Source organism: Falco rusticolus, chromosome 5 (genome assembly GCF_015220075.1).
Source record: "Falco rusticolus isolate bFalRus1 chromosome 5, bFalRus1.pri, whole genome shotgun sequence".
Taxonomy (NCBI): domain Eukaryota; kingdom Metazoa; phylum Chordata; class Aves; order Falconiformes; family Falconidae; genus Falco; species Falco rusticolus.
Genome location: NC_051191.1, coordinates 24,447,933 through 24,462,466, shown reverse-complemented (window position 1 = coordinate 24,462,466; position 14,534 = coordinate 24,447,933). Strand labels below are relative to the sequence as shown.

Here is a 14,534-nt window from a genome sequence, read left to right as displayed (position 1 = left end):
AAGAGACAGTAGGCCTGATTTTGAGCCTGTGTTTGTTGCTGCATATCAGGAATAAAATCAACGAAATCACATGCATGTAAAATAGACAGGAGTGAAGTCAGTGTTTCTTGCTTATATGGAAAAATTTACACTATTAAAACACAATATGAACCAAGGAACACTTTACAAATGAAAATTATGGTATATAGCAAATTTCAAACTTAAAAGTTTTATTTACACATGGACATCTTTTGTTTTATTTAATTATAATAAAAGTATTAATTCCAACGATGCAAATTTTCAACTTAAAAATACATAAGACCTTTGGGAGAAAATCCCAAAGAATACACACATCTGAGGAATGTCAGCTCTGTGTCAAGAGCACTGGTCTCAGCCACTAAATATTTTCCCTCATCGTCTTTTTTTTTTTTAGCTTTATTATTGTCTTTTATCTTTCTTTTCCTCTGCATAAAGCTAGCAAACAGCCAGAGAAACAGTCAGAGTCAAACCTTCGGAGAGTCAGGAGAGGTGCAGGCAGGAATCCCATTATTTGTTAATAGGATTTGTGCACATACCTCCCACTGACCACTTAGGAAATTTACTTCCAAGCATCTCGGTGGCAGTTTCAATTAGAGTCAACATTTCATTTCAGCAGATGGACTGCAAACTGGTGGCTAGTCAAACTCTAATGAGTAACGCTCGATAATTCCCCTCTTTTTTTTTTTTTTATAGGGAGAATGAATGCTGTTGCTAAGCCAATATTTAATTTGATTTTTTGCTGTGCCTGTCTGTGCTAGCAAACCCCACCCACGTGCCTGTATACAAGCCCAATGGGTAAATTAGCGGGTATTCTTGCAGATCTGTCACACATTTCTACCATGCTTCTTTTCAGAAAGATGCCAAAGAACTAGAAATACATCTGCCCTCCCCTGAAATGTAGCCACCTCTGGGGTGGAATGTGGCAGCAAATATTAACATGGGAACACGGACACCAAATCCTATGTGAAAATTATGCAGGAAGCACAGAACACAGCCCACGTAGCCTCAGGCTAGCCAGAAATTAGCTAAAAGTGTACGTTTTCTTTTTAATGAATTCATTTAAAATTATTGCCTGGTGTGTGGTACTCCAATAAGGAACATCTCATTTGGTATGGAATCCGCTTGTACAGTCTCATACAGATTATTAGTGATGGTGAGTTATCTGATCTCAATAAGAAGCAGTACTAATTCATAGGCAAGTTGCACAAAACTAGAACACAGTATTATTTTCTTTTTCTTTTTTCATGGAAAATGTCCTTTCTTTAAATAGCATTTGCAAACTATGTAGATAGTGGCCCGGCTGGCTCATGGTGCCTTCGGTTTCGCTTTTTTTTCATCTCCTGCACATGCTTCCATTTGGCACCACCTTTGTTCCGCTGCCGCCTCTTCTCCCGGTGCCACATCTGTTCACAGTATTCATCCAGGCTAAAGCTGGGGCTGCTGACGAGCTGGATATAGTCCTTGTACCTCAGCCGGGACTCCGTCAGCAAATCTCTCACCCGACCCTCATCATCCTCAGTTTTCTGAGTGCTTTCCATTTGTCCATTCTCAATGATGTTCAAATTCAGTTTCACAATGGTATGGACAAAAGTGTGCTCCTGGGCTTTGCAGAAATAGGCTCCCGCATCCCTTCTTTGCAAGCTGCGGATCAGCAGCCCATGCTCTGTTTTGATGACCCTTTCGTCAGCCTTCAGCTGTGGGGTTGGACAAAAAAGAACGCTATAGGTGAATTTCATCAGCAAAACCAGAATGCATGTCAGTCTACACTGAGGTGGAGAAAAGCCTCGGCTGGCACACGGCACGTCCCTTGTCCCCGGGTGCCAGCACACGGTGGGGCATGAGCAGCTGGGACCGATACCGGGAGATCCTTTCAGTGGCTGAGTTCTGCTCCTAACTATAGCATCTGCATCACTTACCATTCAGCATGCAGCTGTAAAAGACACATGCTGTACAGCTGAAAGGACAGACAGTAACACTCGTCACACCCCGGTGCAATGAGTCAGACCGCATTCCCCAAGGAAGGGTAGCTACTCAGTGCCACAGATCCCACTCGTTTAACTGCTTTTCTTGAGGTATCGCTAATGCACCCGATATACCAGTATGCTTACACATATGTGGAGAGCTGAGGCCCTACTATTACACTTGAAAATAAATACTACTACTGATTTTTAAAGTGAAGTGCTGTGATTCTGATCTTTTTGACCGGGTTTTACAAAAGGAAGTTGATCCTGGCTTTGACTCTCTGAGAGGTGATTAAAAACACCCAATGCGGTTAGACAAATGCAACAAAGTACAATTCTTTTATTGCTAAGATCTGTGAAAAAGGATGTAGAGGGAAAAAAAAAACCATTAAAAAAAAAAAAGCAAAGAAAAGAATGAGATTGCAAGTGAGAGCTGAAGTGTGTCAGCGTGGAACTGCAATTTCGTTTATGAATGGAAATATTTCAAAAAATACAGCACGATCTCACATGTTAAAAATAAGGTGCACCTTAGAGTAATAACACTGTCAGGTAAGTTACATATCTGGTGATCTGAAAATGATTTCCAAAATAACCCAAGAAAAAAAAAAAAAAAAAAAAAGCATAAAAGCATAAGCCCACCACTGGGAAGAAAATAAAAGAAAAGAAAAGAAAAGAAAAAAGAAAACCACAACAGGATGGGGTACTGGGCACCTAAGTATTTTTGCAGCTGGGAAGCATAGAAGGTAAGTGATTTGCCAAAGACCATATAAAGATTAGTAGCAGAGGTGGAAGCAGAAAGCAGAGCCCTAGGTCCCAGTGTCCAACACCAGCATTTCCTTTGAAAATGATCCTGGTCCAGCCCAAAGCTGTCACCTCCCAGGTGTGCTATGTTCTGCTGTCATGCAGAGGCTGTGGCACACCACGGCACAAGGGACCTGGAGCGCTGCTCACGCAGCCCCCAGCAAAGCCAGGGCCCTCAGCACAGCCTCAGCGCTGCTGGTGGCATTGCGATAACGTAGAAACACTTAAGCACAAGGCTGAGTAGTGGGTTTAAGAAGGGGGGGGAGTGGGGGCAGAAAGAACCAACACAGAATGTGGAAAATTTCCCAGAGTGCACATCTGACCCTCCAGCAAACTTCAGAGGATGAAGATCAGGGAGGCATAAAGATGACTAAATTAGATTTATTCACAGTGGGTAAGCTACACACTGTTTCTTTATGTAAAAAATCTGCACATGATTCCCTTTTCTACTCCATGGGAAAAAGTGTATACATACGTATGATTCTCCATCTGTTATGATTCTAACTCACTAGTACTTTATCATAATAGGGTCGCCTGGAGCAAAGAGATGGATGAGATGACCTCCCAGGGCTTTTAGCTTTACCCTTTCTAAGTTTCTATGATAATGACTTTGGAAGGGTTAAAAAATTTGAAAGACTATTTTGAGATCACCAGAAAAAGCAATACACATATATATAAATTACATGCAGAGAGAGAGATAGATGGCTTAATACTGTATCAGCTGTAGCAGCCTTCAGTGACACACAGATTGGATAGGTAGGTAGGTAGGTAAGTAGGTGGGTAGGTAGATGGATATATAGATGTGTGCGTGGATGGATATAAGCCTGTGTACTGCTATTCATCTGACTGCAGCAAAGACAAGAAAACAACCGCTACAAAAGCCTGGTCAGAACGTGCCTGGTTCTGCAGCCAAATATTTTTTTGGCTCCTCCCACTATTTGACGGTGTTGGGTCAACCCTGAGCTTTAGTTTCCTTGTTTGCAAACTGTATATAAGCATGCCTACTTGGCACCAGCAGGGTGAAATCATACTAATTTCAAGAAATTCCTGGAAAATTGATTGTCCTGACAACAGGTGCTACATAAGCACAAGCTACTTTTGATTTACTACACTGTGTTTAAACCAAAGAAATCATAGTCAAGCCACAAGCACATACACAGAAGATAGGAGGGAGACAGACTAGCAAAGACCACCTTTCCACCTCCAGACCTACAGCATAGGGCAGGAGTCCTCAATTTATCAGCTAGTGACACTTCATTCCAAGTAAATGTACCTTTCTTAGGCTAAAAAAAGGAGCATGAAATGCATATAGGAATCCACAAAGAGGTAGCTGTAGGCAGAAATATGTCTAGGGCAGATGTTTCCTTGTGCTGATGTACCCCAGAGAGAGAAGCAGGAGCAGGGGCCAGGTGGAAGCGCTGGGAGGCTTGGCTGTTGCAATATGGCAAGGAACCCCCCCCTTTCTTCTGCCCAGGCTTCATGTCAATGTGAAGACCCAAGTTTGAGCAAATTAGGGAAAAGAGTGGGAAGAAGCAGCTCATTGCCAGACATTTGGGTTTCATAAGGCACTATGCAAAGACCAAGTTCCCACATTGTCTGAGTGAAAACAGGATGGATCTCTTTGAGCTCAGGGCTTGATGCAATTGCAGCAGTAGCATCTGCCTATCGGTGGCCCTGCCAGTATTGTAGTCTAGAGCGTCTTGACAGCTGTGTACCTCCTACACTTGGAAGATCTCCAGCTGGCTGTTTCAGCTGGCTGGGCACCAGTCCAAAGAGCCCTCAGTAGTGCTTTGCCTATTTTCAGTGAAAGGAAGGCAGAATAATGGCAGATCTAGACTTGAAAAGATCACTGGACCCCCAAGTCCAGCACCCTGCTACTCATAACTATTTACCATTTGTTTAGCAGCCATCACTTTCTAGTCGTAAACGTGTTAACTGATGGAGTTGCCTCCCCATCTGCCTTGGGATACTGCAGAGAAAGCTAACAGCGTCTAAATTGGACACGTCCCTTAATCCCAGCCCATCATGATTCCTATTTTTAATGAAGCAGTGTTCTTACCGAATGTCCTGTGTTAACCTTGGGTATTGATTTACAGTGACTGTCACCTCCTCCTCCTCTGTGCCTTCATTGTTCATTCCTGTCTTATCCTCTGGCAGGATGAAATTATGGCTCTGATTTCACAAGTACTGAGCAGCACTTCATTACTGTCCCCCCCCCTCCCCTTCTCTGTTTGGTATCCTGTTTATGTTGTTTTACCCATAGGTTCAGAACTCTTCCTGTCTTTCCCCTCTACTTTTCCCCTCACAGGGCTCTGGAGTTTCATAAACACCTGGCATTTCATTACTTGGTAGTAGATCTTTAACCTTTCGCTTGAATGCTTAATGTGCTCTTTGGTTCCTGACCTATAGATGTAAAACATATTTTATTAAAATTTGAGGAGAGTGAAAGGACTAGTTAGATAAAAGACATAATTTTGTTTTGGACAACTGTGGATTCATTGTCATCGTCCGTCCCCCTCCTCCCCCATGTCATAATCAATAACTCTCCTAAAATATTTGTAAATAGTATTTGACAATTCAGAAGCACAAAGGCTTCATTCATAAAAGCTTGCTGACATGTGCTTAAATTTGAGCATACAATAAAACTTAAACATGAGAGACATAGTTTTGTTCAATAGGGAACAAATCATAAGCCACAAAAACAAAGCAATTGATTACTATTAACTTTCTTTTCCTAGTGGAGTGGGAGCAGATTTTTTACAATATTTTATCAACAGATTGTATCTTTTATCCTTCATGAGAAGCCCATAAGTTTGCCTACAGTTACATTACCTGAATTTTGCCACATGCCAGAGATACTGGTAATATTTGACAAAGGGAAAAAAGATCTCCATGCAAATCAAACACTCTGTTTTCACAACCTGAATTTAACAATGGAGGAAAAAATAGGCATTGCCAATAACGATGGCAAACATTTAAACAATCAGTAAGTTGGAAAGCAACCAAGGATTTGGAAGTGCTGTGACACCAGGTTAGGTCAATGCCTTTTGTCCTTTGCTAACGATGTGTTTAGATAGCTCCCTCTGTACAAATAATTCACATGTCAACTCTTTCACAGTTAAAACACTGCACCTGTCTGGGAGAAGAAAGTGGCTTCAAAGCCTGCCTTCCCTCATTAATCAACATGTGAAAAAAATGTTAGTGGTAAGCTGGTTAGGGTGCAACCCCTGAACAAATTGAGAAGGGGAGAAAAGAAAATGAGGAACATTTGCTGAGAATTCATCTTTCTCTATTGTTTTCTTCTTCATCCTCATCATTCGACTGGAAATAAAGATCACTCTGGGGTTTTTTGGCATTATTGTTACACATTACTTTGTTTCTCTTGTACTGTGAAAATAATCATTTAACTTCAACGCAGCTGTAGAATTAATTTCTCTCTCCCTTTTTTCTTTTATTTTTTTTTAAACATGTTTTTTTATTTATCAAGAAGCCACAGGAAAAATGAAGAACATGTTGCTGGTGCAATGTCATTATGGGAATGTATGATTCCTGTTATTTTCAAGGTGAAGCTAACTTCTTATTCTGAGACTAAATTTTAAACTCTCCCTCTCCCCTCCACCCCTCCCCCAGTATATCCAAATCAAAGGAGAAATGTCATGTGCTATATCTCAGTTCAGAGTTATTTCTTCTTTTTCCCCAGGAAACTGTCAAAAATATTAGTCTTATTTAAGAATCTTGAGGTATTGGGGGGGAGACCAATGGGTCATATAAAATAAAAGAGTGAAAGCATGAAAGCTATAAGTAGTCCCTAGCCTGCAGAATGAACCTCTTCTTATTTTTCCCACTCTCTTGATCTCTTTCTCATTGACCAAAGGATTCAAGCACTGAACTACTCTCACAGAAGGTACTGCTGGAAACTCAGTTCTTGGTGCATGTCCTCCCCCTTACTCAGCTCCCACCCAGCTCTTAGCTTTTGGGGCTGGCACTGAATCTGTGACCATTTTTTCACAAGATGCTGCTGACTAGATGTTTGTAACAAAGAAACTGGCCATGATGACACAACAATCCGCAGCCACAAAAAAAGAGAAGCTTATGTCTTGGATAAACTGAAAAACGTCTTTTCAGTCTGGCTAAAATGTGGAATGGAAACAAGACCTATTTGCTGTGGTGGGGGAGCTAGGTCACAGTCTTGTGCCTGGCAAGATGTCCTGTCCAAACTCGTGTACCTACCAAACCACCAGATGGTCATCAAGCTGGGTCTGTCAGAAAAACACAGCCCAGGGCTGTGGGCAGGAATATGGAAAGGGTGAGAACCACTGAAGAAAAAACTGAAATGTCCTCCTGCCTTTTAGTGGATTCATTTTCACCCCCAGGTCTGAACAGAGCAGGAAGGAGAGAGTTAAGAGTGATCTGCACCTATTCTGCCACTTCAGGTTGGTTCTGTCCCTGCAGGGGAGGTGGCAGTTTGGCAGACCTGGAGCCCCAGCAGACTGGGAGCAAAGTCAGCCTAAAGCAGGGGGGGGTAATACTTTTCAGAGGCACAGGGCACCAAAATTAATGGCATTGTGGGGAGCTATGCATTTGCTTCTGGCAGTCCTGGTGCCTATTATATACACAATATAATACATACGATTTTTTTTGAGAAATACATAAATATCTGTTTTAAGCTTCAGAAAACTTCAGCAGTTTAAGACATTATGAACGTATGACATCCCTGCTCTTCTTTCATGAACTGCAGCCACTGAAATGTTCTCCCTCATCTCAGTGACTAATCCTGTGTGAACAGGAACAAACATAATCAATTGCATGAGCAACACTAAACACAAAAGCACTAGATATTTGACTCCTGACCTTCAAACAGCCCCAAACTACAGGGAAACATACTCCCACTGGCAGCAAAATGACCTGGTGACAGCTCCTGTACCGCAGGAGATCCTGTCCCTCCCCACAGGTTGCTCTGCCTGGAAGTCACATTCTGAACCATGACCCTAAGGGTGAAATGTTAGGGATATCCTGCTGGGCCAAATGCTTCCCATCTAGTCTGGATTTCACCTTTTCCTTCCCTCTGGAAGCTGTAGTGCATGTCCAGGACAGTGCAAAGCCATCTATTTGTAAAACCAGGTTTAAAGACTTGCTGAGACATTGCAGTTCCAGCCCTGGAACTAAAAGTCTGTAACCTAAGTTCCAGGTGCATTGAGTCATTTGCAAAGCATGGTATCGTCATCACAATACGTTATACCGCTACGGCACCCACTAAAATCATGTACAATGTTATTTGAGAAACCTGCTGCAGGAAAGGAGAGAGAGCCAGCAGAAAATACAATTGTAATGGGAAAAGTTATGATAAGGCATTGGCTGAGCAAAGATCAGGTTATACATTAAATATGACCACACTGTCATATTCTGTCTCATATGGTAATTTTGTCAAACTGAAGTACTTTGAAAAGAAAGTCAATCATTCTGCCAATCTTTGGATTTTCTGGGAAGGCCTCCAATTAGGCTCTAATACTGATTAATTCATTTTCACTGATAAGTCAAATTAGAAAACGTTAAAATCTCGATTTCTGAATCCCCAAATTAACAAGGGATTAACATCTTAACCTGCAAATACCCTTATCCTATCTAATAAGAGGAGTGATTTTTCAACACCTCTACAGGCCCACTGATTTATTTAGGCAGCCATATATGAAATTAGGAATTTAACTTTAGGTACATGCACTTGAAACCATGACATTACTAGATTAATAACTTTATCTTAAAAATAACAAAAGAACCCCAAACTTTTTTTTCTTTTTCTTCTAAAACTTATGTCTCCTGATATGATGATTGGAGATCTGCAAGATGAGTTTGCTCAGAAGGAGTTCAAGTTCTTAGGATCCTGGAACCAACTTGGGCCAAAACACTAGAAATTCTGTTACTATAAGAATTTTCTGGCAGAAACCAAACAGAATTAATAGCTGTATCCTGTCTTTAAGTGATCTAATCCTGTAACCTTCAATGCATGCATATGCATTTATACAGGCATTTATATATTTATCTTCAAAGGCTGAAAAAAAAAATACATAAACTAACAAAACCACCCTGAGGAGTTGTGGAACATGTGCTCCAACTTCTATTTTATCAAAGCTAGATCACAGAAACACTGCTATGGCTTTAGGGACGATATGTGGTAAAAAGCTATTTGCCTACTGTTAGCATTCATAATGCAGAAAATCTGTCTGCAGATTTCTCCTTCAAATTTTCTTCTAAATTTGCCTCAAAGGTTAATCTAGCCTTTTAGCAAAGCTTTGCTTTTCTCCTACAAACAGATGTCAGACTGTTTACACAGAGCAAGCCCAGTAAACATTTCTGTGGAAGGCTGCTAATGTGCAAAGATGTATGCTGTGTGCTTGCTGGAGCTTTAAATGCCATCACACATATGCACGCATTCCCTTACTCTCTCTCCTTGTGCACATCCTTGGCACGCTGGGCCATCCTGCAGTACTGGCCACCACCATGCCTGGGCACCTGGCATTTGGCCCGGAACAAGCAGCAGGGGCCAGGTCACTGCTACAAGGAACCTTTTGGAAATACAAAGCATGGCAAAAAAATAATATAGCTTTAACTTGGGCTATGTTAACTGCCCTAACTTTGTTCAAAAGTTGATTTGACCTGCAGTTTGTTCTATGATCAAGTAAGCTTGAGTTTGGCTTCCTGACTTTCAGCGGCCTATCTGAACCTGTGATTCATAAGAAAATCAACTGATTTTTTTATTTTTTTTTTTGGCCCACTAAATTGACACAGATAAAGCTCAATTTCAAAATTTCGATTTCAGCAGCCCTTCAAAAGAGGCTTTCACATCCTGGAAGTGTGACTTTTTATGATAAAGCAATTTTACATTCTTCACAGGAAGTGTGACTTTTTATGATAAAGCAATTTTACATTCTTCACAGGGAACTAGCTGCTTTAAGCAAAGTTTGTAGCTCTTTTTGAGATGCTCAGGCACATGCTATTTTTGCAATACATTATTTTTTTAAATGATTGAGTCTCCTCAAAACTTTCCATAACTTCCTCTTCAGAAAAAAAGAAGAAAAAACACCAAAAAAACTCCAACCCTAAAAACAATAAACCCCAAAACCTGTTAACTATCTGCTTAAATTTACTTTGAAATTAGTCTTAAACACATGGTTAGAATTAAGCAAATACTTTACTTGTTTCCCTGATCAAATATGGACGTGCATTTACAAACTGCTGCCTTAGGGAAGTAAAGCCCTCTTCTCTACAGGGCAGTTAAAGGTAAATCAACTAAAGCACAAACAATGAATGCCTGTGTGTTAATTAGCAGCTCATCCTGGAGGTCATGTCTAAGCATGTGGAGGAAAAGAGGGTTATCAGGAGTAGTCAGCATGGATTCACCAAAGGGAAATCACGCCTGGTGATACTGTAACACCCTTATAGGTAAGCTCAGGCAGTGTGACTGAGATGAGTGGACTGTGAAATGGGTTGGAACCGGATGAGTGGCAATGCTCAGAGGGGTTGTGATCAAAAGCACAGAGTTTAGCTGGAGGCCTGTAGCTCGTGGAGTTCTCTCAGGGCCCAGTCCTGATCAATTTATCTATCACCGACCTGGATGAAGGGACAGTGTGCCCTCAGCAAGGTTGCTGATGACACCAGGCCCGGAGGAGCAGCTGATTCACCAGAGGCTGTGCTGCCCTTCAGCCAGACCTGGGCAGGTAGGAAAGTTGGGCGGAGAGGAACCTCATGAAGTTCAACCAAGGCAAGTGTAGGGTCCTGTCCCTGAGGACAAACTGCCCCACACACCAGCACAGGCTGGGGCTGAGCTGCTGGGGGGGCAGCTCTGTGGAGACAGACCTGGCAGTGCTGGTGGGCAGCAAGCTGCCCATGGGCCAGCAGTGTGTCCTCATGGCCAAGGGGCCAAAGGGACCCTGGGGTGCATTAGGAGGACTGTGGCCAGCAGGTCGAGGGAGGGGATCCTCCCCCTCTGCTCTGCCCTGGTGAGGCCCCATCTGGAGTGCTGGGCCCAGTGCTGGGCTCCCCAGTTCAGGAGAGACAAGGAGCTGCTGGAGAGGGGCCAGTGGAGGGCTGCAAAGATGATGAGGGGGCTGGAGCATCTCCCTGGTGGGGAAAGGCTGAGAGAGCTGGGGCTGTTCAGCCTGGGGAAGAGAAGGATGGGAGGGGATCTTGTCAATCCATACGAATATCTTAAGGGCAAGTGCCAAGAAGACGGGGCCAGGCTCTTGCCAGTGGTGCCCAGTGACAGGACAAGGGGCAACGGGCACAAACTGCAACACAGGAAGGTCCATCTGAATATGAGGAAGAGCTTTTTTACCTTGAGAGTGGCAGAGCACTGGGACAGGCTGCCGAGAGAGGCTGTGGGGTCTCCTTCCCTGGAGATATTCAAAACCCACTTAACACAATCCTGTGCAACCTGCTCTGAGAGACACTGCTTTAGCTGGGGGTTGGACTAGATGATCTCCAGAGGTGCCTTCCAGCCCTGGCCATCCTGTGAATGCCTCTTTAAAGGCTGATAGACTTCTAGCTGGGTTTTTCACTTCATCCACCTGTGGCTTTTTCCTCAAGTATGGGCTCTAATGGAGGTTAGAGGCAGTAGGCATTTCAAACCATTAATCTCTTTCTTTTGGTGTTTACTGCACATTGTGGGAAGCACCATGTCTATAAATTAATCAGGTTTTTATTCCAAGCAGAGGAAAGAAGTTTTGCCAGTCCAAAGCATGAGAGAGAGAAGGGGAGTACAAGTACTGCAGTGTTGTAGTCAATATACAGCCGTGTGGTGTTTTTTGTCTTATCTGGTGGAAAATCAGAAGTGCATTGAACCCCTTTATTCTGGCTTCCCAGGCCAAGACACAACTGGGGTAGTAACTTTGGTACTACTGCCATGAGTCACATTGCTCACCCAGACGTGAGGTTCTCATGGGCACCTGCCCTGACCAGCCTTTAGAAAGAACCTGCACATATTCTGCACTCAGAAAGTCTCATAGGATGAATTACCATTGAGAGTGGAAGACTGGTTGGGTGTTTGATAATTCCTGTCATTTAAACTAATTTTTGTCTTGGATGAACATTTAACAAAAAAGCATATCTGACACCTGGGACCAGCTCCTTTGAAAGGGCAGGTCTTTTCCCGGCTCCTTCCCTGACGCCATGGTTGCCATCACAGCAGGACGTGGCCTCAGACACAAAATCAGCCATGTAAGGAAAAACTGTGAAAACTCCTGAGGTTTGAATCTCACTCAAACCCAGCCCTAATCAGTCCCAGTGCATTGACCATCTTGGCAAGTCGGAGGGTCCTTTTGCCACCACCTCACAGAGGAACCAACAGGAAATTGTGTAGGGGGTACGTGCGGACCCTGAGGCTTTGCCAGGGCTTCTCCACCAGTGAAGACCCTAAACCTGCCTTCTGCAAGAATGAAGGGCTATCACAAGTCTCACTGCTTCCTACTTCAGATGCAAGGTGCAGTTCTTTAACATGTCATCTCTACATCAGCACAGAGTGCCTTTTAAGAAAAATTCTCAGACTCCACTAACAAGAACAAAAAAAGCACACACAGAAAAACCCTCAAAAAATAAAAATCTTTTTTTACTGCACAGAGCATTCCTTCTCTGGGGAGAGATGGAGAGAAGCAGCAAGCCATACATGCAATTCTTAGCTACACTGCTTAACATGATAAGGGAATGCAATCAGACACTAAATGGAACAAAGATTTTATTAAAACAAAGGGGTTTGAAAATACTTTTACCTATAGGATAGTTGTTGTGTTAATTATTGGACAAAAGGGTGCTTTTTTGTTTAGTACTTTGATTTTTTACCATTAATTAAACCTTATTTACCTTTTCTTCTGGGTTTGTTTTTTTTTAATATGAAGGCATGTAAGTCAGAATAAATATTGAAACCTGCTTATGACACAGTGCAAATGGTTTCTCTCTTCCGCACTGCATGCCCCAAATGGTGATAGCAGAATGCTATGTGATACCTAAGGTGAGGCAAGAAAAAGTAGAACATTGACTAATCCAAATAACTCCTGCTTTTTAATGCTCAGGTGAATTCTCTATAGAGGAAACTTGACTTGATGACTATAACTTACCTCTTCTCGATGTTCTTCTCCAGAGCGCTGAATATACCACCTAATAGAGGCTTGCTGGGACTTAGGAATACATTCCAGAAAAGTCGAATTAAATTCAATGCCAAAAATCACCTTTTCATCAGCAGTTTCATGACTAATGCCTGGAAAGCAAACATGGTACAGGAGATTAACCCTGACCTGGTTTTTAAAGCAATGGGAAAATAGCCTGATTCAGAACAGATGCTGTAAGAGTGGGTGAATTATAAAAAAGCAAAAGGAAACTTAACTTTTAGCTTAAACTATAACTATGAGGATTTAGAGGCGGCTGCTAACCTTCCGTCAGTGCAACCGGTTTTTTAGGAGGTCAATAAAATCTATATCATGAGCTTGCTCCATTTTAAAGTTGAGGCTTTCACCTTTGAGGAATTTAAAATCTGATCTGTATTTTTCCTTTAAGTAATGCAACTGTAAACCTGAGCTAAAGTTGCTAAAGGTAGATTGTACCATCTGGTCTGTTCATCCCAAAAACTTTAAAGGAGTCACAGGACTAAAGTAAACTGAAGTTTACCTTCCTTCAGTATAATTTCAAATGCTCTGTGTACGTTTCAGACCAAATACTGAAGGAGCCATGAGCAGATGTGGGCTCCTTTCTTGGCCTTCTGTAAACCTGAGCAAGTAATTTACTAGCCTCTGCATCTCTGTTTCTCTTTCTAGTCTATCTTACCCGTCTCTTATCTGCCTTACTATGGCACTAAAGCTCTTTCTTATGCCCTGCCAATAACAGAAAGGAAGGTGAAAGCAGTGGTGTCTCCTAAATCAAAAGTTAGCTCAACAACAAAATTAATGCAATTTTTGATTGTTTTTTCAATATAATAAGTACCTATATGAGATCTATAGAAATTCAAGCTCTCCACATTAAATGCTTTTCTTTTATTTCACTGTGCCACTGAGATTTCAGCAGAGCCAAACAACTTCACGCAGCCAATGAAGTCTCTGGGAGGGAATCTCACACAGTGGAGCACTGAATTTAAATAGGTTTTCGGGCCATAATGTTATTAATTATCTCAAATGGTATAAATAAGCCAAGAGCCTGGAGTGGCACAGGTCAGCTTCATGGTTTTATGGCACAGTCATCTGGCACAGAAGTCAGGCCCAGCTGGATGAAATTTCTACTGGTGGTGCTACAACGGGGCAAAGGATTAATACCCATTTCTGTGCTAAGTCTTTTTACATTTATCTAGCAAAGCTAACTCTTCCAGTATCTCTTTCATTCTTCCAGAAAAATGTGACATTGTCAGCCTTTCTGCTAGGGTTCCTATAACCTTGAGCTTTGCACAGTCTCAGACACCCCTATTTGGAGAGCCACACTAAGCAGCAAGCAAGTAAATTCTGTCCCTTGGGAACGAACAGGAGTTTTGTCATTGACTTTAATGGAAACGAGATTTTACCCTGACTTTTTAACTATGTCTGCAAGCACACATGTACAGTGAGAGCCCTCTGTACTGTGCAACAGACTGAAGGCTTTGATCCTGTGGCAAGCAGCTCTGATTTCTGCACTGACTCATGCCGAGATCTGCAGCAGGCACCCAACACTGTCATGGCAAAAAAATAACCAGAGATCAATGGAAAGTGGTGGCTCATCCTGAATCAGACGTTCAGTGCAGCGATACAA

At 42.3% G+C, this 14,534-nt stretch overlaps 1 protein-coding gene across 5 annotated transcripts in view; it reads right to left on the bottom strand.

Annotated features, from left to right (window-relative positions):
- Window positions 1-398: 398 nt before the first annotated feature.
- The window catches only part of SEMA3D (semaphorin 3D), a 144,341-nt gene continuing 130,205 nt past the window's right edge, over window positions 399-14,534 (bottom strand). For all 5 annotated transcript variants that reach the window (XM_037389214.1, XM_037389215.1, XM_037389212.1 and 2 more), the window contains 2 exons: window positions 12,884-13,023; window positions 399-1,712 (listed from right to left, as the gene is read on the bottom strand). In XM_037389214.1, the coding sequence (XP_037245111.1) occupies window positions 1,299-1,712; window positions 12,884-13,023 (554 nt within the window). In that variant the 3' untranslated portion in view covers window positions 399-1,298. The remainder of the gene's footprint in view (window positions 1,713-12,883; window positions 13,024-14,534) is intronic.